Consider the following 25,832-nt stretch of genomic DNA (forward strand, 5'->3'; position numbering starts at 1 on the left):
GCACCAAGTTGGAAAAGGCTGTATTATGTTACAATACAATATCGTATTACTGTATTTTTATGGTCATATCGCTGTTACGAACCTTGAATTGACAATATTCAGAAAGATAGCTTATAAATATTTAAAATGAATTAAATTCAAATATACCACAGCATATGAAAGAGGAAAAAAGGAAAAAAGGATCTAGCCCAGCTCACCCAGATATTGCAGGCAGGGATTTTTTGGTACATAGGAAAACGTTAAAAAATGTGATTTCCTTACTAGCAATCTGAAACGATCTAAATATTAAAGAGTTTAACAGTATTGTTTTATCAGTATTAGACAGCTATCCTATGGTCCCTGGGAGAGCATCCCAGGGACCATAGGATTATTTGAATTCCCCCTTCCAAGGTCGGAGACAGTGCTCTAACCATGGAAGCAGAAGTCAAAGATCTACTTCTCCTCCCCGGCCCCCTCGCAGCCGGTGTGAAAAGAACTGTGATGGCTGGCCTCCAAGGTCGGAAAAGCAACCTTGGAAGAGAAAGGGGGTGTTCCAGTGGGCAAGGAGGGAAGGAGACTGGAGAGGCCATGATACACATTATCTTGAGCCTTTTCCTGCCTGCTTCCCTCCCTCTATGAAGCGACCTTGCTAGATGGGCTAAAAAGCCCATCTAACAAAATCTGCAGGGTGGGAAGATGGGGAGGTGAAGACTGCCTCTGCCACTCCTCCCACCCTGAACTGGATGATCAGACGCCTCTGAGTTCGGGGGCTTCCGATCACTGAGGGTGCAATTGAGAGAACTGCACTCTTACTGGTTTTTTTATTATTTGTATTTGTAAGTCACTTTGAGATTTGTTATAAAGAGCAGTATATAAATGTAATAAATAAACAATCCATTATACCACTTCATGACTCCTTGACTTCATTCTACTGCATGTGTAGAACAGACCCAGTCTAATATTTAAGCCTAGCATTATCTTATTTCTATACATTTTACTTTCGCTCTGCAGGGAATATGGATGTATTCATTATAGCTTATATTAAACAAAGCATAACAAAATATCACTCCAGTGTTAGCAGTTTAACTTGACTATCCACACTACCGGACCAGTGTGTGTGCGTGTGGGGAGCTTGATAAGCCTATTTACATGAATGACATTGCCTTGTTTTATGTTATCTTTTCAACTTTGACAGCTAAGGAATTCATAATAAATAAAAACTAAGATTCTTATTAAAAAAAAGGCAGGACTTTATCAAACCCTACCTGAGCTATGACCATATACTCAAATAATTCAATACGTTGGCCAGGATCTAGCAGATTGAGACTGCACTGACGGCTACATGACTGTGTTAATCCTTAATATTTACATCCAATAACCATTTTCAGAGGTTACTGGAGTGGAGACACTGTCTGTGAAATGGTCTTTAAATGTGTGCATTTTTTGAGTGTTTTATATATGTGTGTGTGTGTGTGTGTGTGCAGACTGCATGTAAATTCAAAACTTCATACCATAGTTCAGTCCAAATCTTTTTTGGATTGACAAGAATAGCTAACATATTATATCAGTTGACCTAGAAATAAATTGGCAAAATTAGTATTATGTTCTCTTGCTTATTAGAGTTTTGTGAATCCCAAATGATAGATCTGTGACAGATATAGCTATATTTTCTTCATCATTTTTTCTGCTTAAAAACTTGAAAACTGATTCTCAAACCATCACTTTGGGCTTGAACAAATCAACTGTAATTCAAACAACAAAGCCTACACCGTACAAAGAGAACTACAAAGGTCTCAAAACAGAATATTACCAGCCATCATATCTGGGCATCTATGGATGTTTTGCATTTCTGCCTACATGCCGAAGCAATTTTAAAAACTGTTCCAGGATCATCATGGACTTGTTTTCAATTCCGATATCAGCCATTCAGTAACATACTGGATGATTTCTCTGCTTATAGGTCCTGTAAAATGGAAACATTAAGGTCTACCTACCCCACAGGGTAGGTGTGAGGATGCCTGAGATGGGCACTGCAAAGCGCTTTGCATATAAAAAATTTGCCAGAATGCTGTGCTACTGTAATCACAATTCTATGAATTTTGCTCCACTGCTACAAAAATCCTCCCCCTCTCCCCCAAATATCCCCTGAACTGGGTGTGGCTTCTAAGGAGACTGAGAAACTTTGAATGACCCTCCTTCAATGAACAATGCATCTGGCATCGACTAAATATGATTGTTTTCCTATCTTTTGTGATGATGGGCGAGAGATTTATGGCTAATCTCAGACTCAAACTCTGCAAAGTTGTCTATCATCATGGTGAAAGAATCCAAGATCTTCCCTTGCTTGACACTAAAATGGGAAAGACGTTGTTCCAGTAGTCTCTCTGCAAATAAATTAGCAAATTAATCTGTTCCTGACATTTCTTAAATACTGCAGGCCTCTATCTGTAGCTGATGGGAAATTTGAGAAATGGACTTTGGGGAATCATTTTAGAAGCTCAATTCAGGTGTATTCCTGGATCCAAATTATGGCAGTTATCAACACCAGAAACAGGTCACTGATCATAAAAGAGTGCAACTGTACCTGACATATTCTAATGGACTGATCCAATACTGTCTTGGTATCGGTGACATAGTCTGGGCATGGTAGCACAACACGTTCAAAATGGGCTTGCATCAGAATATGGGTTTTTGTGTGTGAACTGTCAAAGGAATGTGGATTGACATCAATGGGGACATGTTTGGCCAGTTCACTGTTCATTTGATCTTCATTGTGTCGTACTGGGAGGTCTGCATACTCTTCAGCGTCCTTAATAAAAAAAACAAAGAGAGAATTTTAGTGCAGAAATCGTAAGGTCTGGGATGTAGAGAACTGTGAGCTTGCTTCTGCAGATTGTAATTTTTGGGTTCCCCACCTCAAAACAGCCACTGTGTCCTCTAACAAACCAGTCTTCAAGGCCAAAGGATCCTCTGGAGTGGGATGATCTGCAAGAGACTGCAGCTGGAAGCAAAAAATGGCAAAGCCCTGCATGTGTTCTAAAGCTCTTCTGCCTGAAGTGTGCGACAGTGGAGGGCTCACTGGCGATCCCCTCCACAAGCAAAGAAGCACTTGTGGAAGACTGGACTGTGCTTCTAGTATTTTAGTACATTTGCATTTGCTGCCAAAGCAAGCACTTTCCTTCTATCCGCATGTTAGGATGAAACTTTGGAAATCTGAAATACAGATATTCCAAGTGAAATAGTCTCTCAATTGTGAATTTGGCCAAATTAAAGTCAATATAGTCATGGTTTGTATTCTTCCTTGAACTGTAGATCTGTGGCACAACACTGCTATATTTCCCACAAATCCTTATGGATTAATTGTTCACACCGATAATTCTCCCCCACTTTCTTTTCTCCAAACAGAAGCTGTAAATAAGAGGCAATGCAACTTTAGTGACACTGTTGAAATGTGGAGGGTTTTTTTTTTTAACTTGTATTCACTCAGTAATATAGAAATAAAATCTATGTATCTTTAAAAAATGTCATGCTCTTTGAGCAGGTTCGTCTTGCCCCACTCCCCCCTAAATATAAGGCTTACTGAAGACAACTGCTAACTAATCCTTGATGTCTCTGCCAGATCTCTTGTGAAAACTGTGGTCATTTATTTTCTGAACCTAAAGGTCATCGCCATTTTAAGCCCTATAGAATTCTGCATGTTTGCTTCGCTCTTATTTAACTCACATCCTTTTAAAGATATTTTGAGGAATATTTACCAAGGAGATTTTTTCTTCTTCTACCTAATACGGCCTAGCAGCTACAACCAGCAGACAGATTGGGGCTGGAAAAGGGGTGGGTCAACTGAATGGCTGCAGCTTAACTGGTATTTCTAGAAAAAGAAAACAGCCGTACTTTCTTTCCCCCTTCCCACCCCCCGCCCCAAACACAACCTGTTTTATTTACTTCCAAAACACTCCTCTTGTTTCAAACAACTTGCCTACTTCATTTCCTGTGTGATGGATGACTGTAAGTGAAGTTCATTTTCTTATCTGCATCATGTAAGTAATTAAAGGAAATTGAGAATGGGCACTGGAGCTTTTATGCATCTGGGAATGAAGCTGAATGGAGGGCACCAAGGTCAGCAGAGTCCATTATATTTTTATGTGAGAGGCCGGTCTGTCTGCCCTGTCCCTGTTTGTTTAGTGTAGGCAGGACAGACTACTAACTGCAAATCTGTGCTTCTGATTTGCCCAGCTGTCCTTGAATAAAGACATCTTCCATTGCAAATGCTAAATGACAGTGATTGACAGCCCTATGATGAACTCTGCTTGTAACCCCCTGCTACTGTTTTCAGATTGCACAAAGACAGACAGAATAAAGAAACATCCTTCATAATCAAATCAAATAGGCCCTGCTGTTCTCTCAATATTTTCCACTTTCGTTTCCCTTTTCAGTACAGCTCTCACTCTGCTCTGCAAATGCTGTAGACACCATAATGCCCATCAATGTAGAGAAATACTTTGCACTGCATTTTTTGTTTCTTATTGTATTTATTTCCATAAGAAGTTGCATAACACTACTGCAGCATCGCTTTCAAAAACTGTAGCATGAAGTTTACAATTTGGGGGAAGCCATCAATATGAATGACTTTGTTTTCTCTGATGTTGCTTTGTGTCCAAAGTGTAGCTTCCTCATTAAAGTACACCATCAGTCAAGAGGAGCATTAGTTTGAAAGTTTGACAATAACTGATTGCAAACATTTAATCTACTGAGATCCCCAGAAATCCCTGAATAAAACGGATTCCAAGCTAAAACCATGCACACATATGTGAGACAGCCAGTATGGTCTAGTGGTTAAAGTGTTGGGCTGGGACTTTGGAAATCCGGGTTCTAGTCCTGTTGGCTATGAAGCACACTAAGTGACTTTGGGCCAGTCCTGACTCTCAGCCTAACCTACCTCACACAGTTGTTGTGAGGATAAAATGGAGAGAAGGATCATGTAAGCTGCCTTGGGTTCTTTGCAAGAGGAAAAAAGGCAGGATATAAATGTAATAAAATATTTATTTATGTATTTATTACATTTCTATACTGCCCCATAGCCAAAGTTCTCAGGGTGGCTTACACAGACTGATGATGATGATGATAATCACCATCATCATCTGGGAATTAATTAATTTATTACATCATTAACCCACCTTTCTGCCAAAGATGGTGCTCAGCAAGTTTCAGTTAAGTGTACAGTTAAAATGTAGAAAAACAGACTTACTGACGTACAATATGAAAAAAACATGGGGCAGTATCCAACACTGCCGGTCCACTTCTACTATTGATGTACTGCTAGTATAAGCAACCTTTAGCAGTACACCAGTAGCAAAAGCTGGCATGATGGGCTTTCTGGAGAACACATTGTGCCAGCCGATGCTACTGACATACCGTTGGATGTCACTTATGCTAGCGGTACATCAGTAGCGTTATTCCGACTGGCAGTGTTGGATACTGCCCCATGGCTTACTACCCTGGTTCACAGCCTGGAAAAAAGTCAGTCTTAAGTTACCTTAATAATTAGTTTCACATGTAAGCTGTGCTTTATTTATTTTACCATGTTTATTCTTCTATTCAAGTGATTATTTTAAGCATAAAATTACTTAAACAAAATAAAAAACCCAATGCAGATTTATATTGCATAGTAGTTGCTATAATATTTAAGTAACACAACATTTAACAGCAGGCTGCAGTTGCAGTCCTATGCATACTTGCCTGGAAATAAGCTCCACTAAATACAGACTTCCTTCCAAGTAAGTATGCAGAGGGTTACACTGTAAGGCTGCACTCCTGTGGAGTATAACCAGGGAGTAAGTCCCAATGAACTCAGTAGTACTTCTAAGCAAATTTGCATTGGACTGGGCTGTGAATAAAAGATGTGGGATAGCATGAACGATGCAGGTGACAAAAGAAAGCCTTATTTATGTTAAAACTTAAGTTCAACCATGAGAACTAGCAAAGCCTTTAAAGTTAATGAGTTCTAGACTTCTCGGACAAAGCTGATTAATTTGTAACACTAAAGGTCTTAAACCAAACCAAATTAGCTTCTCACATTCCTGGAGCTTGTTTTCACTACTGAAGGTGTAAGTGTCCCCTTTATCACAAGAAGAGCACAACATTACCAGACTTCAGCTTCCACTTAGAGATGTTTAGACTGGCCACCACTAGAGGTATGTAATTTTTAGGATCAGGTCTTTACTTTAAAACTCCGCAAATTAAGAAAAGAAGCCCATGACATGACAAAGTGCTATACTGTTATTCATGAAAGTAGAGTGTTGCTATCGGTAATATTTAGGGTTCCAAATCTACCTAATTTTTAATGGATGCTTATTTTTTTCTTTTCTTTTTCTTTATGAACATGATAGGTGGATAGAATTCAATGGACACCTTGTTACAGAGCCCCACAGTTTCACAGACTGCTCCATTACTGCACCATAGTTTCCATGTTTTCTTTCTTTTCGGATTTTTATTTCGACAGTTGTGATGCATCATCAACTCAGAAGCAAAGGGTGCGGTCACATGGAATGCTAAGCCACCATGGAGGATAAGCCACTGTGGGTTTGTTTTTCACTCACCAACCCATGTTACTCCTGACAGACGATTGGATAAACAGTGGCTTGGCATGGCTTCTTTCTCACTCAGTCCCCCTCAGTTCTCCAGCCTGATTCCTGCATGTATCCCAGTGTCTTTTGCTTGACAACCCATCTTGTCTCCTCATCCCAGCCTCCTCCTCACTCTGATCGCTACCCCTTTTCTGAGCACTTCATTTGCCCCCTTAAAAAAAAAGGTGCCTTGAAAGTGCGCAGATGGGGGAATTTTGTTTGTTTGGCTTTTTAAAAATTCCTGATCTTTTGCAAGTGCACAACAGCGGAGAGTCCGCTATGGGTAGTCTCGCCTTGTCACTTTCCTTGCATGTTACAGCTGTCCAAGGGAGCGAAGCAGAGTAAGTAACATATAATGAAACTGACAAGATGAGACTGCATATAGGCTAATCTGTGCACACTTTTGAAGGACTGGGGAAAAAATAATACAAGGAGGAAGTAAAAACTCATTTGCGCAATTCAGAAACACTGCAAAAGAAAAAAACAAAGTTCAGTGCTCCAAAAAGGAGCACCAAAGAGAGGTGGGGACAATAACTCCAACTTGGCAATGTCATCCTCTTGTTATTAAGCCTTGAATTGACACTTGTCATTGTCCTCCCTGCTTTCAGCAATTCTCCAAGTCTCCAGGAAGTCTAGAAGTGGGAGTTTCTGGCTCCCCGCCCTTCACAGCTCCTTCTCAAAGCAGTTACTGCATTTCCACAAATTTTCCCTTCATTCACTGCCCTTCCTTTACATTTGCGCAAATTTCCCCTCCATTTACTGCCCAGCCTTTAAATTTGCACAAATATTCCTGACAGGGTTTGTTTTTTTTTTACAGAAAAACCTTAGAGGGTAGTTGAACAGGTCAGAGTAGATGGAGTGCCTGAACCAGCAGCAATTACACCCGCCTGGCCCAATGGGGCCCCATCCCATGCAGCCACCTTCTTGGGGAAAAGCCAGGAGAGGGAAGCACACGTAAGAGGGGGGAATAAGTACCCAGGCTACCATGCTCAACTAAGGGTACAGCATATTAAGAAAGGAGTCTTAGGTATGTCTCTAGAAACTTACAGCTTCTCTGATGCCGAGACAATCACCTCTAGTTGTAGCCTTCTGCAGTCCATAGCAGCAGAAATATCTAGGTGAACTGGATTAGCCTTGGGACTGCAAACACCCCTTTTGGGGCCTCTTACCCTAACTGAATACAAAAGGAACTGGGAGGAGCTAGCCAAAGGCATATGTTTAGGAAGAGTGTCATGATAAGCCATCCTGAAAACAAGCCATGGTGGGTTGGTTAATCCCTTGCTAAACCACACTGCTGCCAACAGATGATCAGATGCTTGGTTGCTTGCCATGGTTTGTTTCTTCCTTCATCCTCCCATTCACTCCCAGCATGTATCCCAGGGGCCTTTGTGACACAACCCATCTGCTGTGATGAGATTATCTCCCTGCCCTTTCTTGCATTGTGAAGCACCTGTGTTGACATATATATGCCACATTGGGGTGTGTGTGTGACCTAACTTTTTAGGATCTAGTGGCTGAGGGTTTTATTTGTTTTCTTTCTTTAACACTTCCTAGCACAGTTATGCCAGTATGCATGATTGGCTTACCTCTGGGTAAGCACATGTGTCCCTAATTTGGGAGCATGATGATTTGGGAGGAGGGATTTAATCTTCCACCCTCCTGTTTTCATGCCAAAATCCCCCCCCCCCAATGGGGAATGGTTAAAAAAGAGAGAAAACAAGTAGACTTTTTTCTTTTTTTAAACCTCCCATGGGGGGGCGAGGGAGATTTCGGCATGAGAAATTCAGCCATGGTCCCAAATTGGGGGCATAGGAGCTTACCAGGGTTTATTCTAAGTGTTTCTTGAACTGCACAAGAAGCCGGTGCAGCCCGCATCCTCAATGCATCCCAAAATCTTCTGAATGGAAAAAAAAATATGAAAGGGGGAAGAATAAATGAGAATGATTAGAGAAATAAAGCAGAAGAGAGGCAGGAAGGAAAGGAAGGGAAAGAAGGAAGGAAAGAAGGAAGGATAGAAAAATAAGAGAACGGAAAATGAAGATGCCTTGCAAAGAATGGGTGAGATTATTTTCCCTCCCTAAACTCTAGTGGAGGACTGAAACTTCCTCCCCACAAAAAGTGTAACTGTGGGGCTAAGAGCCCTCTCTCCTCTGATTATAATTGTGGTGACCAGAATTTATCCTTTCACAAGATGGTTGTTGTCCTGCAAAATATGCTGAAGGTTCTGTATGGTATACTAGGGATAATGGTTGTCACAGAATAGAGGCTCCTTGTAAAATGGCAGCTCAAAAACTGCCTAGCTACCCTTAACCTGAAAATCTGTTGTAAGGGCTTGGGAGCAACTGGTGCAACAGGAAGATCAGGTCTGGCTTTAGCACAATGAGATCTAATTTTCATGTTACGTGGTAAAACAATTGGGAAAAAACCCACCAGGAATTGGTGTAGAACCTTGTAGAAGCCAGGCGCTTTAACATAAAGTGGGGGGACAGAGGATGGACGGACTCTAAGTTACAAAAACAGACAGACACTATTGCAATGTAACAAGAATTTCATGCCTTATTGACAAGGCTCGGCCTTAATTGTGTCTGGATGTCTTGTGCTCTTTGGCCAAGCTCAGTCTGCAAGGCCTGGCAGTCTGCTGGGCTGAGCTGTAAGGCCTCAGTCTGGGAGTCTCTTTGAGAGATGTTGCCTCCTGAAGAGCCTGTGCTGAACTGAACCTTCTGGAAGTCCAGGGATATGAGTGTTCTTCAAGGATTCTACAGTTCAAACAGGAACACCAAGCCCCCAAAGGACCCTGGGATTTGGAGTATGATGCAATAGAAACGTATGTCCTGTCTTGTAGCTGCTGTTGTAATTGAGGGAAGATAGAAGAGTAGGAAGGAAGGGGACAAGGAGCCTACACAAAGAGCTGGAAGGAGAGTTGTCCTGTCCTGTTTTGAGCTGTCTGCTGAAAGGGACTAAAGAGTCCCTCTGTTACCCAGGCTACATTTTGCTCGCAAGGAAGAAGTCAGTCCAAAGGCTTCTGAGGAGAACTGTAGCTGCTGGAAAAAAGTTTTGGGCACAGGTTGCTTTGCTAGAGTGGAGCCCAGCCATCGCTTTGCCTTTGGAAAGAGTTTCTTGCTGGCTAGGACAAGCACAAGGTTTATGTCTGTAGAGATACATTTGGACAGAAGGGGGAAAAAGCACTTATTCAGCTTTCCTTTAACCCACATGGTCAGTCAGTTGTTAATCCCTAGTATATCCTTCCTACCTAAAAATTTGTTTTGGTAAATCAGCTGTACTAGAACTGACATAGTAAAATTGTTTCCTGACACAGTAATACCCCCCCCCAAGAGTACTCAAATGCACCTATTGCAAAAGAATCTGGGAGTATTTACAGGAATGAGATAATTCAGAAGCCTCTAGAACAAACGTATCACAGTGAAAGCATTAAAGTGCTCCAACTGTCAACCTTAACACCTGTGGAAACCACGCAGGTTTCCTCTATGGGAAAAGCAATATCTGAGGCCAATGAAAAACCAGCAGGCAAAGTTGGCACCCTCCTCCTGCACACTTCTGGAGATGCAAAGAAACTGACTTTGAGCGCATACTCACTTCCTGCAAGAGTAGTGAGTAAATTAGCATCTGTTTTCCCCCTACAAGAGAGCAGAATTGGTACACAGGACTGAGATGGACTTTCAGTACTCGACTCCAAATGTCCACAAAGAATTTATGCAGTGCATAAATACTGAAGATACAGTGGCACTGTCCCTGAGGTGTGATGGCACTGTGGATTGAACCAGACCTGACAAAATATATGTAATGATGAAGATCATTACAAAATCTGGGGATGAAAAGCAGTACTTTATAGATGCTAGTGAACCCTGCAGCTGCAGTGCAAAAGGAGTGCTGGATGTAGCTGAAGATGCCTGCAGCAAGACAGTTGGGCCTGCAGCAGCTGCACATCTTCATGCATGTATCCTCCTTGGACACAGATGGAGCATCTGTCAACGTAAGTGATAAGCCTGGTTTGTGGAAACCTTAAAAAAAATTATCTTCCAATCCAAAATGAGGGATAATGATCAAGAATCTTCAGTCCCCTTGCTTATGTTCTGGTGTGGAGTCCACTGGTCAAATCTTGTATGGAGATCTACAAATAACTTAGCTGATCAAGTTAGACACACGGCCCAGCAGCTTGTAGGGCTGAGTACATATTTCCACACATCACATCACTCACTACTGATTTGTATCAAAAGAACTCAGATGCAAATTCTTTTCTGAAATATGACAGCTACCACTGTGTCCATATGAAAGGCAATTTGCTTTACTCACAAATGCTGAGACTGTGAAGAAATTGCAGCAGTACACAGGATTTCTACAAGCAGGCAAAAATACTTATTAAGTAGGAGAGGGCACCTAATGAAATTATTGAGGGGGGCTATGCATACAGCCCTGAATAGCAGTAGGAAGGCATTTTTACAACCTAAGGAGCCAGCAAAACTTAGATAGAATGGTTGTGCCTTTAACTTATGATGGATACACTAGTAAGATTCGAGATATCATTAGCAGACATTGGCACCTCTTGAAAGATATATCTAGTTGTCAGGGAGGCCTTATGTTTGTGTATAAACGAAAACAGAACCTCAAGGATATTTTGGTACATAGCACCTGCAGACCTAAGCCCAAGCTGATAGACAGAAGTAAAAGGGAATTGCCTGTGGTCATTGCAGCATTTGTGTTATTTGTTAACAAGCTTCATTAACCCTACAGACAATGTACAATATCCATATCCAGGCTTCTTTAACTGCAACACTAGAGGTGTGATATGTGCAGTCTGCAAAAGCAAAAGCCATCAAGATCAGGGCTGGTGAACACAAAAGCTGTATAAGAAACCAGAGGATGCAGGACCCCCTTGTTCAACACTTCCTGGAACGTGAGCACAGCCTCAATGATTTGAAGTTCTGCTGTTTGGAGAAAGCCAAAGCCCAAGGCCAACAGCTGCACTGTAGACTTCTACATCAAGAACTGTACTGGATTTTTACTTTAAAGACCAAATCTCTAGTTGGCCTGAATTAAGAGATTAACTGGATGGTTATGTATTAAGATGGACTACTAACAACAGTGCTATGTATATGTTCTTTATGTTTGGCCATTATGTGCTTGATCTGCGGTTTTACTGGTAATGTTTTTAAATAATCCATTGTTATTAGTCAGTTTTGGATGAGTGCCCTTTACGGAACTAAGCACAACTTTATCAGGCTCCATTCTCTGCATCTGTGCCTCAGGGTGCAATCCTATGGCTGCCAGACAGCAGCTAGAACTGCCTCCCAGCTCCCTCCCCCGCCGCCTCATAAGAGGTGTAGTTTGCCTCAGGCTTGTAAGAGCAGCGCAGAGTGGGGCAAAAAGGGGGCATTCCCGGGGGCGGGGAGGGGAGTGTGGAAATGCCCGTACAATGCTTCCTATGCGTAGTCCAGCCTCCCCCCCCCCCCAACTCTGAGCTCCCCTGGCCATATCGCTGGAAGTGCAGAGCACTCAGAGTGCAGAGGAGAAGACCTCCTCTGTGCTCCGCCCGCCCTGCACTGGATAGGAGGTCACCTCCAAGTTTGGAGGCGGCTGCCTCTCCACATAGGATTGCTCCCTTACTTGTTTTATGAGAGCTCCAAGCCTCCACAGGCTATGCGGATAGCTTGAACGCTCCTGTTTGGGCAGCATTCAGAGCCACTTTACTTCCTTATCAGTCTACCGTTTGTATGCGAGTATGTGGTTTTACATATGTGTACTTCGTAATTCATTTTACTTTCAAAATTGATATTTATTCTTATGCAATTGCTTTTAGGACTGCTGCAGTTCCTTTTCATTCTCAAAAACAGTTATTTATAGTGGAGGTTTTGGCCCCTTTGCAGTTTATTCATCATCATAACATGTACATGTCTTGGCTGGTACATGTACCAGAGGAAGGATTGGCAAGATTAGTAATTTGGTGAGTTTTAAACTTGTAATAAAAACTATTTCATATATTTTAATACAGCTTTAAGTAGCAGTTTTTAATTACAATTAAATTATTTTTAAACATAGTATTGTTTGTATATCCACAGGTCCAAACACTGCAGGGTCCTATGGTGGTAATTGTGCTGTATGTGTTAGATACAATGTGTCTGTATACATATGTCTGTTTACTTTTGGGCATTTCTCTTATATACTAGAACATATTTCTTATACTAGATCACTGAGGAAGACTGGATGTCAAAATGCATTTGGTTTAGTTGGTATTAGTTACTGGTTATTTTTGGTATGGTTAGGCCTTTATAACACAACATTGTACTCTCTTATTTGTTTGATGTATGATTCTTTATTGCACAATAACAGTGTATTCTTCCTTATTATTTGTATGTATATATTTTAACTATATAGATAAAAACTTTATTATTAGATTTTGTTCTATTGATATTTATTTTCACCAGTAAGTCCAGTCCAGCTGTTTTGTTAACCACACCAACAAGCCACCCTCTCCAAGTTTGGACAACATGAGAAGTTGTAGTGGCGGGGGCTTGGATTGGCAACCTGGTGCCCCACGGTGGCTGATAAACCATAGTGGGCTGCAGTGATTGTGTGAACTAGGTCTCTGTGAGCATACGGGTGCCCCTTTGATTAAACACTGAGAAAAAGGTAAGGAGTCAGCAAACTACAGCATCTGGGTGAGTTCAGCAACAGGACAAGGAGAACAGAAATCTTCCTGTTTTCTTTTTTTTTAAATTCTTCTGGGAGAACTGTAATGGAGTCGTCATCTGGTTCTCTAATTAAGGAAAAAAACACAGAAGCAAAAGAAAAACAAGAAACGTATAAAGACTCTATAGCAGGAGTGGGTAACTTGTGGCCCTCCAGATGTTTGGGTTACAACTCTGATCAGCCCTCACCATTGCCTATGCTAGCTAGGCTGATAAGAATTGTAGGCCAAAACATCTGTAGGGCCAAAAATTGCTCATCCCTGCTCTCAAGATCTGACTGAGAGAAAGCCCCACTGCAGTCTTCTGCTCAGTCTTAGCACATGAAAGAAAATGGGTATTGATTAAGATGTTTCTCCGCTAAGGCATGAAGCATAAACAAATTATGAATAGATTGTCCTCCAGATCCAGAGGAAGGTCACAAGCCACACAGTAGAACAGCCTAGCTAGTGAGGTATCTGCTGCATTTGGTTTATGATCAACTCTACTTTAAGAGTTTTATTATATCTCTTACAGGATTTAACCCCCCCAAACAGCATACATTTTTAGATGTTGCTCTTTCCATCATTATAATCAAGACATTAAAAGATCCACCACAAACCCCAGTTCAAAAAGAATACATTCATATTACCAACCAACTTTATCATTCAACTCTTGGACAGCTTATTACGCGTGAGCCTGATTTATAAGCCTATACATATGTGTACTAGTGAGCACATGGAATTAAGTCCAGCCCAGATTTACAAGAAGCAAACAAATGAAGCATAAGGAAATGCCTCTATTACAGTGGTGCCTAACAGGATTGCTGTAGTTAAAATTAGCACTCTATTAGTTATTCTTTTCACAACTTTCTATCTATAAGAGTTTATTTCTAGTCCATACAGAAGTTTGCTTTCCGGACCCAGCTTTATAGGATACATGGTTTTTAAAGTATTAGAAAAATATAAATGCTTTTTTGTTTGTTCTGGCAGATATTCAAGCACACTGAGGACAGCCCTCAGCTGAGGACAGACATGAGTTTGCCATATATTTATAAGGGGGTTATGGGACAAATATGGAATGTCATGTGCTTTCTCCTGCTTTGAATATATTAGGCAATGTGCTGTTTGTACCTTCAGGGTGACTTAAGGGTTTTTTTTGCATGATCAAAGCATGCACCAGCATTACATTTAAGGAAAAACTCTCAATCCAGTTCTCCCCTCCAGGCATTGCAGGACGACAGTAAGGCATTATTTGAAAGCAGTATTTCCCTGGCCCCCTATTTTAAATCCCTATGATTTCCAGTAACATATCAAATGGCCAAGGAGAAAGCACATTCAAATATGTGCACAGTACAACTGATTTGTTATTTTCTTCCCATAAGAAGCACAGGCACAAGAGAGCTTGAAAGTCATATTGAGTTTACTGCCTAGAATGAATCATACAGACAGGCCTTTAAACCTGAACCCTGATTCAGTGATGTCAGCATCACACCCCACTCGGCAGCAGCGTATTACAGCTAGGCTTTTCATGGCGGGGGGGGGATAACCTTGCCGCAGTTGACTTTTTTTTTTTTTTAAGACAGACTAAATTAATGTTTCACTGCACATGAGGGAAAATGCGAAGTCTACAAAGGGCTAAAAGAAAACACTCTCATCCCTAAAGTTCACAAAATGGCAGGTACTGTTGTAAGGGGGTTGCTTTTGTTCACCACTTCTAAAACAGCTATCTTTGGGCGAGGGCTCCTGTTTTGGTGATGTGCCAGGCAGAAGCATACACTCTCCAAATATTTTTTAATGCTTTACAAATAAAGTAAAGCTTCAGCCGCTCCCCCCAATATTAAAGGGCAAGTGTGGCAAGTTTTTAAAAATTGCTTGTCCCTAATTTTGTTACATGATGCATCTTTGACACACATACATCCTCATTTGACACGGCAGTTATAATTCTCCATCCCTCCCTGCTCCACACACCTAAACATCAAACTTCAGGTGCCTTTAAGGGCATCATCTCAGTTGCCTTTCCTTGGGTGAAAAATACTATATTTTGGGGGTGTGGAAAATAGGAATGGGAAGGGCTGTGTTGAAACATTTCTCTCTGCCAAGCAGTCTATGCTGGGCTGCAACAACCTGAAACCGGTCCTTAGGGCATGAAGGAAGGTCATGTCTGAGCAGAGGTTCAGTCTCCAAGTCCCCAAGATCAGGTCTCATAGTATATCTACTGTCTGTATTAGTTTAATGTCCAGACAAAAAAGTAGCATTAATTAGATTAAGATAGATGATGGAAAATGGTCAAGAGACTGAATATGGGCAAGATTTAAGCTGTAGATGGTGAAAACTTGAGAATGAGCTGTAGAATAGTGACAGTGAAAACAAGGCAGCCCTATAAGAAGTGCCAACAGTAAGTGTATGGAACACTTATATACTAGCCAAAGGCCTGTCTGGTTTGATGGGAAATGGAGGGGAAGGAATGAACAGTTCCTGTTATTTTCCCAGTCCTGCTCCTGTACCTCTCTTTCACGATTCCACACCCTCTCACTCATCACTGAGGATATTGCCTCAGGCAGACTTGCTTTTCCAAACTTGGGCCCTCGTCTCAATCCCGCAAATTACATATTGCCTCCAGTCCTTGGGAAGAACTATTTGTCTCCTTCCTGTCAAGAAGCATTGTTCATAGTGGAAAATGTAACATTCTTGAGTACAATTCTGCTTGTGGTTTCTGGCCCTCAATACTTTCATAGCAGAATGACTTACAGAAGTCAAACTGGTCCAGTTCATTACTTGCCAAGGCAAGTGGCTAAAAACCATACTATATGATCCAACTGTACTGTAGGATCCAACTTTCTTGCAGGAAAGGAGCTCTTATATGAATTGGACTATCACCAAGGAATTTATGGAACATGGTCCCCTTTTATATATCCATCCCTCTTAGATGGATTTTCATATGCTACCCCAAATCTGTATCTTTTTTTTAGTATCTTTGTATCTTACAAATCTCTATAGAATTTCTAGTAATATACATAGTGACACTATGGTGTATGCGCACAGACACACACAGAGCAGCTGCAGGGCACCTCTAAGTTACATGTTACGTCATTGGAAGTGACCTCTTCAGACATTTGACTGTGTCATAAGCTGCACCATACATACAAAAATGTTGCCTACTTTAGCACATTAAACATATGTTTTAACATCGTGACTCCATTAACATAAAATATATATGTAGGAGAACATTCTTGAGAAGTACACTTGTGCATAGTAAAACAACTCCATAGCTATTTAAAAACCCCGAGGGGTTGTTTAGCTTTCAACTTCACTTCTTGCTTAACTGTGCACACTATAAACTAAGGATAGCATTTGTAATTATCAAGGGATCAGGAATAAATGACCTTTCTCAGTGTGAAAGAGCACTGGAAGGTCAGACTTTGTTAAAAACAAGGCAGACTGATCAAAAGTTCAGAGTTCTTCTGGGGTGTGAGCTTAAATTGCCATGGCGTAACAAACATTTCAGCATAGCAAAACTAGCATATAGTGCCAACACAGTGTAAAGCAGTGTTGATGGGTGCAAGGGGAGGGAGGGGAGGGAGAAGGAACAGATGACTAATATTTAATAAAGAATCAACAACAGGATCTGCAATTAAGAGTGCCCTTCTTCACAAACATTTCATAGAAATTAGTTCCACTGCCACAATGAAGAGTATTAAATAAAAAGCTATACATGTTTTTTAAAAGATGTTTTTTAGACAGAGTGGGAATAATTCCTATGAGAATGAACTCTGTAGAAACGAAGACCAAGAATAATTCACTGAAGTTTATTTTAGAATTTCCTGGCAAATCTTTGAAAAACTTGTGTGATGAAACCTATAACAGCATTAATTCCTCACATATAACTGAACTCTTTCAAGAGATTAAACACTCCACTCAAGTTCCTACAATTGTTCTACAAACTACTGTTGTGTTTGCTAATGTTCTGAGTTCAACTTAAAATTCTGCAGCAATATTGGTACAGGTCATCGAGCACTGAAGCCTAGATGCATTCCTGTTATTGGACCACAATAAAGTTTATGCAGGATTCAGTACGTTTTTGATATTATGAATGAAAAGCACTGTAAGCATCTGGAGGAAAGTTTCTGGATAAGAATCAACAAAAGATGCCTCATGCTGACAAGGCAGTTGCAGCCATTAACCATGATAGCTAAATTGAATCTCTATGTTCATAGGCAGTATATTTCTGAGTACCAGATGCTAGGGACAATTCTTCCTAAAGATTCTCAACATGGGGGAAAGTGTACAGACAATATGAAAATCTGTAGCCATGGAATCCTCACCCAACACCATCTTTCTCCTTACATCTGAGTAGGCAACCAGAATTTTCACTAATGTAACATATACAATATGTGCAAGACTATGGGATGGGGAAGACTGTAAGAATGTTTGCCTATATTTTATTGCACACAATTTCAATATTATTATATATTGGCAAAGTGTTAAGAGGCACTTAAAAAAATCTCTGGGTTTTATGATTTAAGCCTAGTGTCATGAGAAAAATAAGTTTAACTTATTGCAGTTTCATTAGGATGTCTGCCCATGTTTTTAAGATTAATAGACTGTTTTGGCACAGTTTGTATGAGCTGATGACAGTAATAAAGCAGTACCAGCAGATTTGCTTAGCAGCTTCCCAGAAGGAAACAATCGGTCGATTTTTTTTGTTTTAAGCTTTGAACTACCAGCAAAATTCTATACATCTCTACTCAGAACTCTCAAGGAATTCAATCATGCTTTCTGCCACGTAAGCTGGTATAACATTGCAACCTAACTGTCTTAAGTTGCATTGGAGCAGACTAGAGCGTGTGCGTGATCAAATGAAGAACCCAGCTTATTCGGCCTCTGAATGGTGCCAGACATGTATTTCAAAGAATTCAGATACAGGATGGAAATGCCCCAACTCTCGATACTGCAAATTGGCATTATACACAGCACATATTTTTAGTTTTCCACTAGCACCATGTTATACACGTTCATTCCAATGCATTTTACTTTGTTTATTGGGGATAGCAACCTCTGTCTACTGAAAAAATATTCTAGAGTGCTTAATCCAGAATACAGTTATAGATTCACAGATTTTTGGACAGGCATATAATATATTTTGGTGAAAACTACTGATGTACTTTATTCAGGCTTCTTGAGGAAGGCAATTCTCCATTGGTCTGGCAAAGTTCAGAGCAGTGGTTTAAATATCATTAAGGTTTCCCTGCCTGATTAAAACCTATAGCAGCAGCTACTGGCAAAGTTATACGGTGCACGCTCAGTTTCATTCCAAAGCTAGAATGCTGTCAGTACTCCAGTGTTTGCAGAGAGTTGCTGTGTTGCGTAGCAAATCTAGTAGTCTCTATGTGCAACGACTATTCCTTAAGATATAGAATGTGAGTTTGGGAATGTGAAAAAAAATAATAAACATGGGCAAATCTTCACAGGTAGGGATGGTCTTACAGCCTATTAGAAAACTACATCAAAATCCTGAAACATCTGCAAAAGAAAGGGAAAAAAATGAACTGCCAGGTTTATGGGAGACCTGGACTGCCCATTTTCCAATGCCTAATTAATAAGTCAGCAGTACTGATGAAGGTCAAGATTCAAAGAGCCACTCAGAATCACTTCAGGTACGTGTGATAGTCCAGTGGAATTGCTTTGAACAACAGACATCCATGCTATACCTTATCACAAAAGTCTTTAGAAAATTTCCTCAATTTCAAAAGCAGTTTGTCATGCAGAATGGGAAGCCTGCTATCTGAGAAAAACACATCTAGTGCCATCTTGGATTATGGAATTCAATCTCTCTGAACATCAATTACAAAAGTAAAAGTGAGACTGATTAATTTATAGATAAATTAATGGCTTGGATCCAGAGTGGTGTGAGCAAAGCTTCCCAATCCGTCTCCCCTCCCCCATGCCCTCTTAAGCTAGAGGGGTGGGAGACCAGAACAGCACAGGAGGGGAGGAATTGGTGGAAATTGGGTGGGGGCATACAGTATAAATGGAAGACACTTAAACAAGGTACCCCTCCCCATTTTGCATCAATTTCCCCCACCCATTCTGGATACACTCTAGAGTGGGTATTCAAGGGGCAGGAAAGCCTTGCTGTGCATGCAGACTTCTGCTCATGCTATTCTTGATCCATTCAAACTGATTTTAGCAGACTGTCTTATCCTGACCATGACTGGGGCCCAATGCGGTACAATGGAAGCCTGATGGTGACTTAGTCAGTTGGTTGGGTAGCAGATAGGGTCAGGATGGAGTTGCAGGACCTTTCGTAGCTCAATGCATACTCCAAGAAGGTCTAGAGCTTAAATGAAGCCTTTTATCCCCCTTGGACCAGACTACCCCTTTTTTTTCTGAGGAGTGGAGAGGCTTACAGGCCTCTAGCCTGGAGTCTAGCACTCCACTGCATCCTGTTCAGCCACTTCACACTTTGTGCATTGGCCACACTGGTTAGCAGGCACTAGAGAGTGTGAGGCCCCCACTGTCAAAGGGGGCAGCTCCTCAGAGTAATCTGGCTCAGGGGACACTGTTCCTGGGGGTGTCAGTTCAGCGGAGTTGGGTCAAAGGGTTCCTGGATGCCTATCTCTGACCTCCATGACTTTCACTGCTAGTTCTCCTGATCCAGCTGGTTCCTCCTGCTCTGTGTCAGTGTCATGGCTGCTGCTTGGGGCCATTACATAGACCAAGGCTGATAATGGACCAAGGCTGATAAACACTGATGGTTTTTAATACCAAATTTTATAAAACCACACCAATTTAAAATGAGCCAAAAATTTGGTGAGCATAAAACAAGGTAATGCTGTGCTATAAATGGACAATAATGGCAGTTGGCTATTTCTCAGAAACTGGGTTAAACTTTTAAGGAAAAAAATAATTCCCTGTAAGCAGAGAAGAAATCTCTAAACATTTAATTAACTTGAAGTAGGTGTTTCTTTGAACTGCTAGGAGTAAAGTATGTTTCCACTGAGCCATGGCCTCTAAATGAATGGTGTTACAGATGTCCTTCGGTGTGTTTGTATCTTTACTTGGGAGTGGAAAATGGTAAATTTAACTTGCCAATTTTGTAATAGGACTAGCATTACCCACATTTGATAACTCCTGTAAGCTCTGTACTTCTACTCAGCTTATTTTATATGTGGCACTTGTAAAAGCATATAAACTATGAAGTCATGATCGGCCAAGAATGATAGAGGAAGGTAACTGAAGAGAGCTACTTTCGCTGTGATTCAAACTTGCAAGAACTTCTATTAAAACAACAAAGAAAAACAGAGATTTTCAGTACCAGATGTCTTGGAAGATCCCATTTGGATTTGAGCTACTTAAATTTGCAATCATGTATTTATACATCTAACAGAGCTTCTGTTTCCCCTAGAATCTGAAAATTAACTAGCTTTGTAGCATCTTCCTTGATCTGCCACCCGTGCCCTGAGGATTAGAGACTCCACCTGAGCTTGTTTTACAAGCATAAGAGAAAAAATTAATCTCTGCTGGCAGCGATTCCACTGGGATACTGATGAATAATGATATCCCTCTCTTGCTGCCCTCTCAGTCCACTAGAAAAGCCACTCTAACCCAGCAACGTGGAAAATGCTGAAACCATTCCAGCTGTGGATTAGCAGGCAGTCAAGCATCCATCTGCTCTGTGCAAAGCAAGAGAAGGAGAGCTTGCATTCTTATAGCTCACATAGTATTCACCACTAACAGCTTTTCAAACCAATAGTTAGCTAAATAATAAAAGAATCTTTTACCAAAGAATTAAGAAACATAATCTATCTCCCACACCCACATACTATTTACAACAGCACCACTCTATATTCATAATCTATTAGACAAAGAATGTGAACCATCTTCCAACTCATGGGCCGGATAGCCCATTTAGTGCTTGCATTCTGGGCATTGTATCAGGTACTAGAAACAGGAGAAATTAAGTCGATGATTGCTAAAACGTATCCAATTTTATTTGATTTGTCTAAGGGGTGATGCTAAGCACACTTATTTGGAAGGAAATACTCACAAAAACCAATAGGGTAACTTCCACATAAACATGTCTAGGGCCGTGTGATTGTCTACCAAGAAGAAATAAGAAGTAAATGTTTCAGTTTGATTCATTCTCTGAAAACATCCATATTTCAATTTTTGCTCTTCACATTTCTGTGATAAGATTGTCAATGGACTGTGGTTTGTTTTTTTACATAAATTCTCTCCCACAATATGTACTCTGCCCAATCCAAACTGGAATTATTGCAAGTATTTATTACGCACTTAGAATATCTCCAAAGCACTGTGTGAAGAGTAGATGAGAAGTATCCCTTCCTTATCATCTAATAGACACAACAGAAAAGGAAAGCTGTATGGAGAAGGATGAGGAAAACACGTAAACACAGATACCAGCTCTTTCATAATGAAGTTACATAATGACCGGATGGCCTGCCAGTCTTCTTACTTAAGAAGCTGAGAAGTTAGAAGCTGAACTACATTTGCTCATGAAGTCGCACACTCCAAGAAGGACGGTTTACTTATACATCTCTTACTTGTCTGAAAGTATTTTTCAAATTCACAGGATGGACCATGGCTCAGGTGTAGAGCACATGTTTTGTATGCAGAAGGTCATAGGGTCAATCCCCGGCATCTCCAGGTAGGGCTGGAAAAACTCCTGCCTGAAACCCTGGACAGCCACTGCTGCCAGTCAGTGTCGGAAGTACTGGGCTACACGGACTAGTGGTCTGACTGTATAAGGCAGCTTCCTGTGTTACCAAAAACTGGTGTCTGTGTAACCCTTATAACGGACACATTAAAACAGGTGATTTGGGAAGACTGATTTATAACACTTTTTTATATTATGAAGAAAAATATTTCAGTAGCTGTATTTGCGGAATGGTTTCTGAAGCTAGGAAACTCACTACCTATGTGTGATTTATACGTGCTTTTTCACATGTATAACTAGACAGGAACATAAAGTGACAGGTCAATCTGTGATGTCATTTTGTTGTTGTTGTTGTCCAGTCGTTCAGTCGTGTCCGACTCTTCGTGACCCCATGGGCCATAGCACGCCAGGCCTTCCTGTCCTGCGCTCTCTCCCGGAGCGTGCTCAAGTTCATATACCACAACTCTAACCATTTCCCAGAGGACACAGGAAGACAACAGTGGCAGGGGTGAAGTGGGAAACAGAGCAATAAATGGCTGCCATGATGGAGGGAGCCGCTCATCCTTACCTTTGGACATGTTGGCGCAGGGCAGGGGTGGGAAACCTACAGTCCAGCTGCGGTGGCTGTTTATTGCTTTCTACCCAACTTCACTGGTGGCTGCTGGCAAAATGCTGAGATCCAAAATTGTAATTCTGAGACAGAGTTCTTTTTTTGTGGCCATTGTTCTTTCAGAGAACAAGCTTACCATCTACTGTAATGCCCACCTGGCTCTCACAGAAGTGTTGTGAGGATGAAGTAAAACACTGGCTGTGAAGTGCTCGAAGTGTCCAGATGAGTGATATGCAACCTGATCTGGAGAGGGTTGCACTCCCCTTTAAAGCTGGGATAGGAAAACCTTTTTCAGCCCCAGGGCCACATTGGCACTGGACAAGCATGTTGGGAGCCGCATGACAGCACTGGGTGGGGCCACAGCCCAAAGTATGCAAGGCCACCCCACTGCTGACATGCATCCCTCTAGCTGCTTGCCTGGAAACTTCACTTCGTGCAAAACATGGCAGCACGAGATCTAACTAGGACCAGAGGTTATGAACATTTAGCTCTTCCCTTGGTGGGTGGGGTGGGCTTCATTGGCTCCTCGTCTGTTTCTGGGCTCAACACAAAGTGTTGGTTTTGACAAATAAAGCCCTGTATGGCTTGGAAACTCAGTATCTAAAGTAGGGGTGGGAAACTTGTGGCTCATTCCTATACTGGCTAGGCATGATCAGAGTTATAGGACAAAACACCTGGAGGGTCACAAGTTGCCCACTTCTGGTCTAAAGGATCACCTCTTCTCATATGTATTTGCCCAAGCCTTAAAGACCACCTATGGAGAGCCTTCTCCAAGTGCTCTCTCAATTTGAAGTATGGAGGGTGGCTATGAAAGAGGGAGCCTTTTCAGTCCCCCCTCCCCCACCTTAGAATGCTATCCCTAGAGCCAGGTGAATACTTTTTTTTTTGTTTTAATTCTTCCAGTTTATTTTAATCTTTTAAAATCTTTTAACTTTCTTGAACATTAACATTAAAAAAACCCCAAATGCCTAATATTGATATTGTTTGTTTACTCTTATGATGGTTGGGATGTCACCCTGCCCAACAAGCTTGTTTTTAGCACTCTGTGTGATTAGATACACAATTATAACTGTCAAAATGTTCTTAAGTCAGGTAGGTATTCTTGTTTTGGTGGATTTTAATGTCTGCATTCAGTTGCACTACTTGGATTGTTTAAATATTGTTTTGAACTTTGTAATTGTACATCACCCAGAGAATGCAAGTTATGGGTCATCTCACAAATATAACAAATATGAACCTACCTGTATACTATGGTCAACATCTGAGGCCCTCCTCCAAGGAAGGTTCAAGCGAGAGAACCTTTTTGGTGGTGGCCAATTATGGAACACTCTCCCCAGTGAGATCTACCTGGCACCAACTTTGTCAACTTTTCAACACCAGGTAAAGACCTTCCTCTACTCCCAGGCATTTGACAGCATATGATTGGGCGTTTAGCTTCCTATCTGGTCCTGGTAGTTTTATTGTCAATTGTTTTTAACTTGTTTTCAGACTGTTTTAAATTTCTGAATGTTAAAAGGTTTGTACTGTGTTTTATCAAACTGTGAACTGCCTAGAGAACTTTGGCTATTGGGCAGTATAGAACTGTAATGAAGGAATGAAAGAAAATAAACCATTTACATAGCATAGTTATTGACGCAATAGTGCAATTCTGCCCCATTAGAATCAATGGAAGTTTTCCCATTGACTTCAGTGGGATACAGATTATGTTCAACCAAAATGAAACTGGAATTTGCACAATACAGATTGGAAGTCACATGCAAGATCTTTAAAAAAAATTATCAGAAGGATTTAATGTCTTTGTCAGTCCCAATGATCCATCTCTCATATCGAACAGCTGCCAAATCTTGGCCCCCAGGGGAAGCTGTTGGCTTCTCTCCTAACAGCACGACAGGTTATCGAAAATTTCTAACATTATCAACAGGCTGGTGGCAAACACCAGGCTGGTGTAGTGACAGCCAGTGTGGCACAGTGGTTAGAGTGTTGGAATGGGACTTGGGAGATTTGGATTCTAGTCCCTGTTCAGCCATGAACTTCAGGGGATGGCTATGGGCCAGTCACTGACTCTCAGTGTAACCTACCTCGCAGCATTTTTGTGAGGATAGAATGGAGATGGGGAGGACCATTTATTTATTCATTCATTCATTCATTCATTCATTTATTTATTGCATTTATACCCCGCCTTTCTCCCTCTCGCAAGGAACTCAAGGCGGCTTACATTATCCTCCTCCTCACCGTTGTATCCTCACAACAACAACCCTGTGAGGTAGGTTGGGCTGAGAGTCTGTGACTGGCCCAAAGTCACCCAGTGAGCTTCCATGGCCAAGTGGGGACTAGAACCCGGTTCTCCCGGCTCCCAGTCCGTCACTCTCACCACTACACTACACTGGCTCTACAGGTGACCATGTAAGCCACCTTGGATTACTTGGAAGAGGAAAAAAGGCAGGATATAAATACAATAATATATTTTTTTAACAAAATACAGTAATTAACTTGATAGAATAAATTCTGTGTGACCTGTGGTATAACACTAACTTCCACTATTCTAAAGAGTAAGGAACATAGATCTGTAGAGCTGACAGACCATCCATCTATGGCTATTCTATATCATGGAGGGATCTACCATATTCAGACATCTGTCCATATTAATGTAAGCCTTTGACACCAGTAACATACAACCCTGTGATTAAATTTCAAAACTTAACAAATACACAGGCAACAGTGTATGCCATGTTATAGTGTAATATGAAAATAGATCAGGAGAGACCAATGCAGAAGGTCCTGCAGCAATGAACACATCATTTCATATATCAGGAAAAGTAATTATTCTTGAACATTAGTATGAAAACTTGACCAGCCTTCTTCTTCTTTTTCTTAAACCAACTTACCTTCTCACCTAAACAAGTATTTCCTACGTGTGTGTGTGTGTGTGTGTGTGTGCATAGTCTAGTTGTGTAAGTAATGATAATGCCACAATGTTATACTGGAATGTTTACATTGTTACTGTCTCAGTTTTAAATTGTTTTACTGGATTTACTGTGCTGAATTGTAGCGTGTTATTACAATGGTGTTTTAGTTTTGTAATCTTAAACAAATTGACTTTTAAATTGTATTTTATGTTTTAAATTTGTACATGAGCTGCCTTGCCCTGAAAACTGGCACAGAAATACTGGTAATAAATAAACACATACATATATATTACAAAAACAAAAAAGCTATGGCTTATTTATTTTAGTAATTTGTTTTTCTTTTCCAATTTCAGAA

At 41.0% G+C, this 25,832-nt stretch overlaps 1 protein-coding gene across 10 annotated transcripts in view; it reads right to left on the reverse strand.

Annotated features, from left to right (window-relative positions):
- Nucleotides 1-25,832, reverse strand: part of ASCC3 (activating signal cointegrator 1 complex subunit 3) — a 325,230-nt gene that overhangs the window by 30,780 nt on the left and 268,618 nt on the right. For 7 of the 10 annotated variants that reach the window (XR_014786638.1, XM_084827184.1, XM_084827183.1 and 4 more), the window contains one exon: nt 2,564-2,788. Coding sequence is in view for 6 of the 10 variants with exons in the window: in XM_084827184.1 (XP_084683310.1) it covers nt 2,564-2,788 (225 nt within the window). In the remaining 4 variants the exon portion in view is untranslated. Of the gene's footprint in view, nt 1-1,789; nt 1,943-2,563; nt 2,789-25,832 lie in introns of all 10 variants that reach the window. The other 3 variants (XR_014786639.1, XR_014786640.1, XR_014786641.1) reach the window with 1 other exon arrangement.

This window comes from Heloderma suspectum, chromosome 1 (assembly GCF_057233095.1).
Source record: "Heloderma suspectum isolate Gila_16-S chromosome 1, 16-S_ref, whole genome shotgun sequence".
Lineage (NCBI taxonomy): Eukaryota > Metazoa > Chordata > Lepidosauria > Squamata > Helodermatidae > Heloderma > Heloderma suspectum.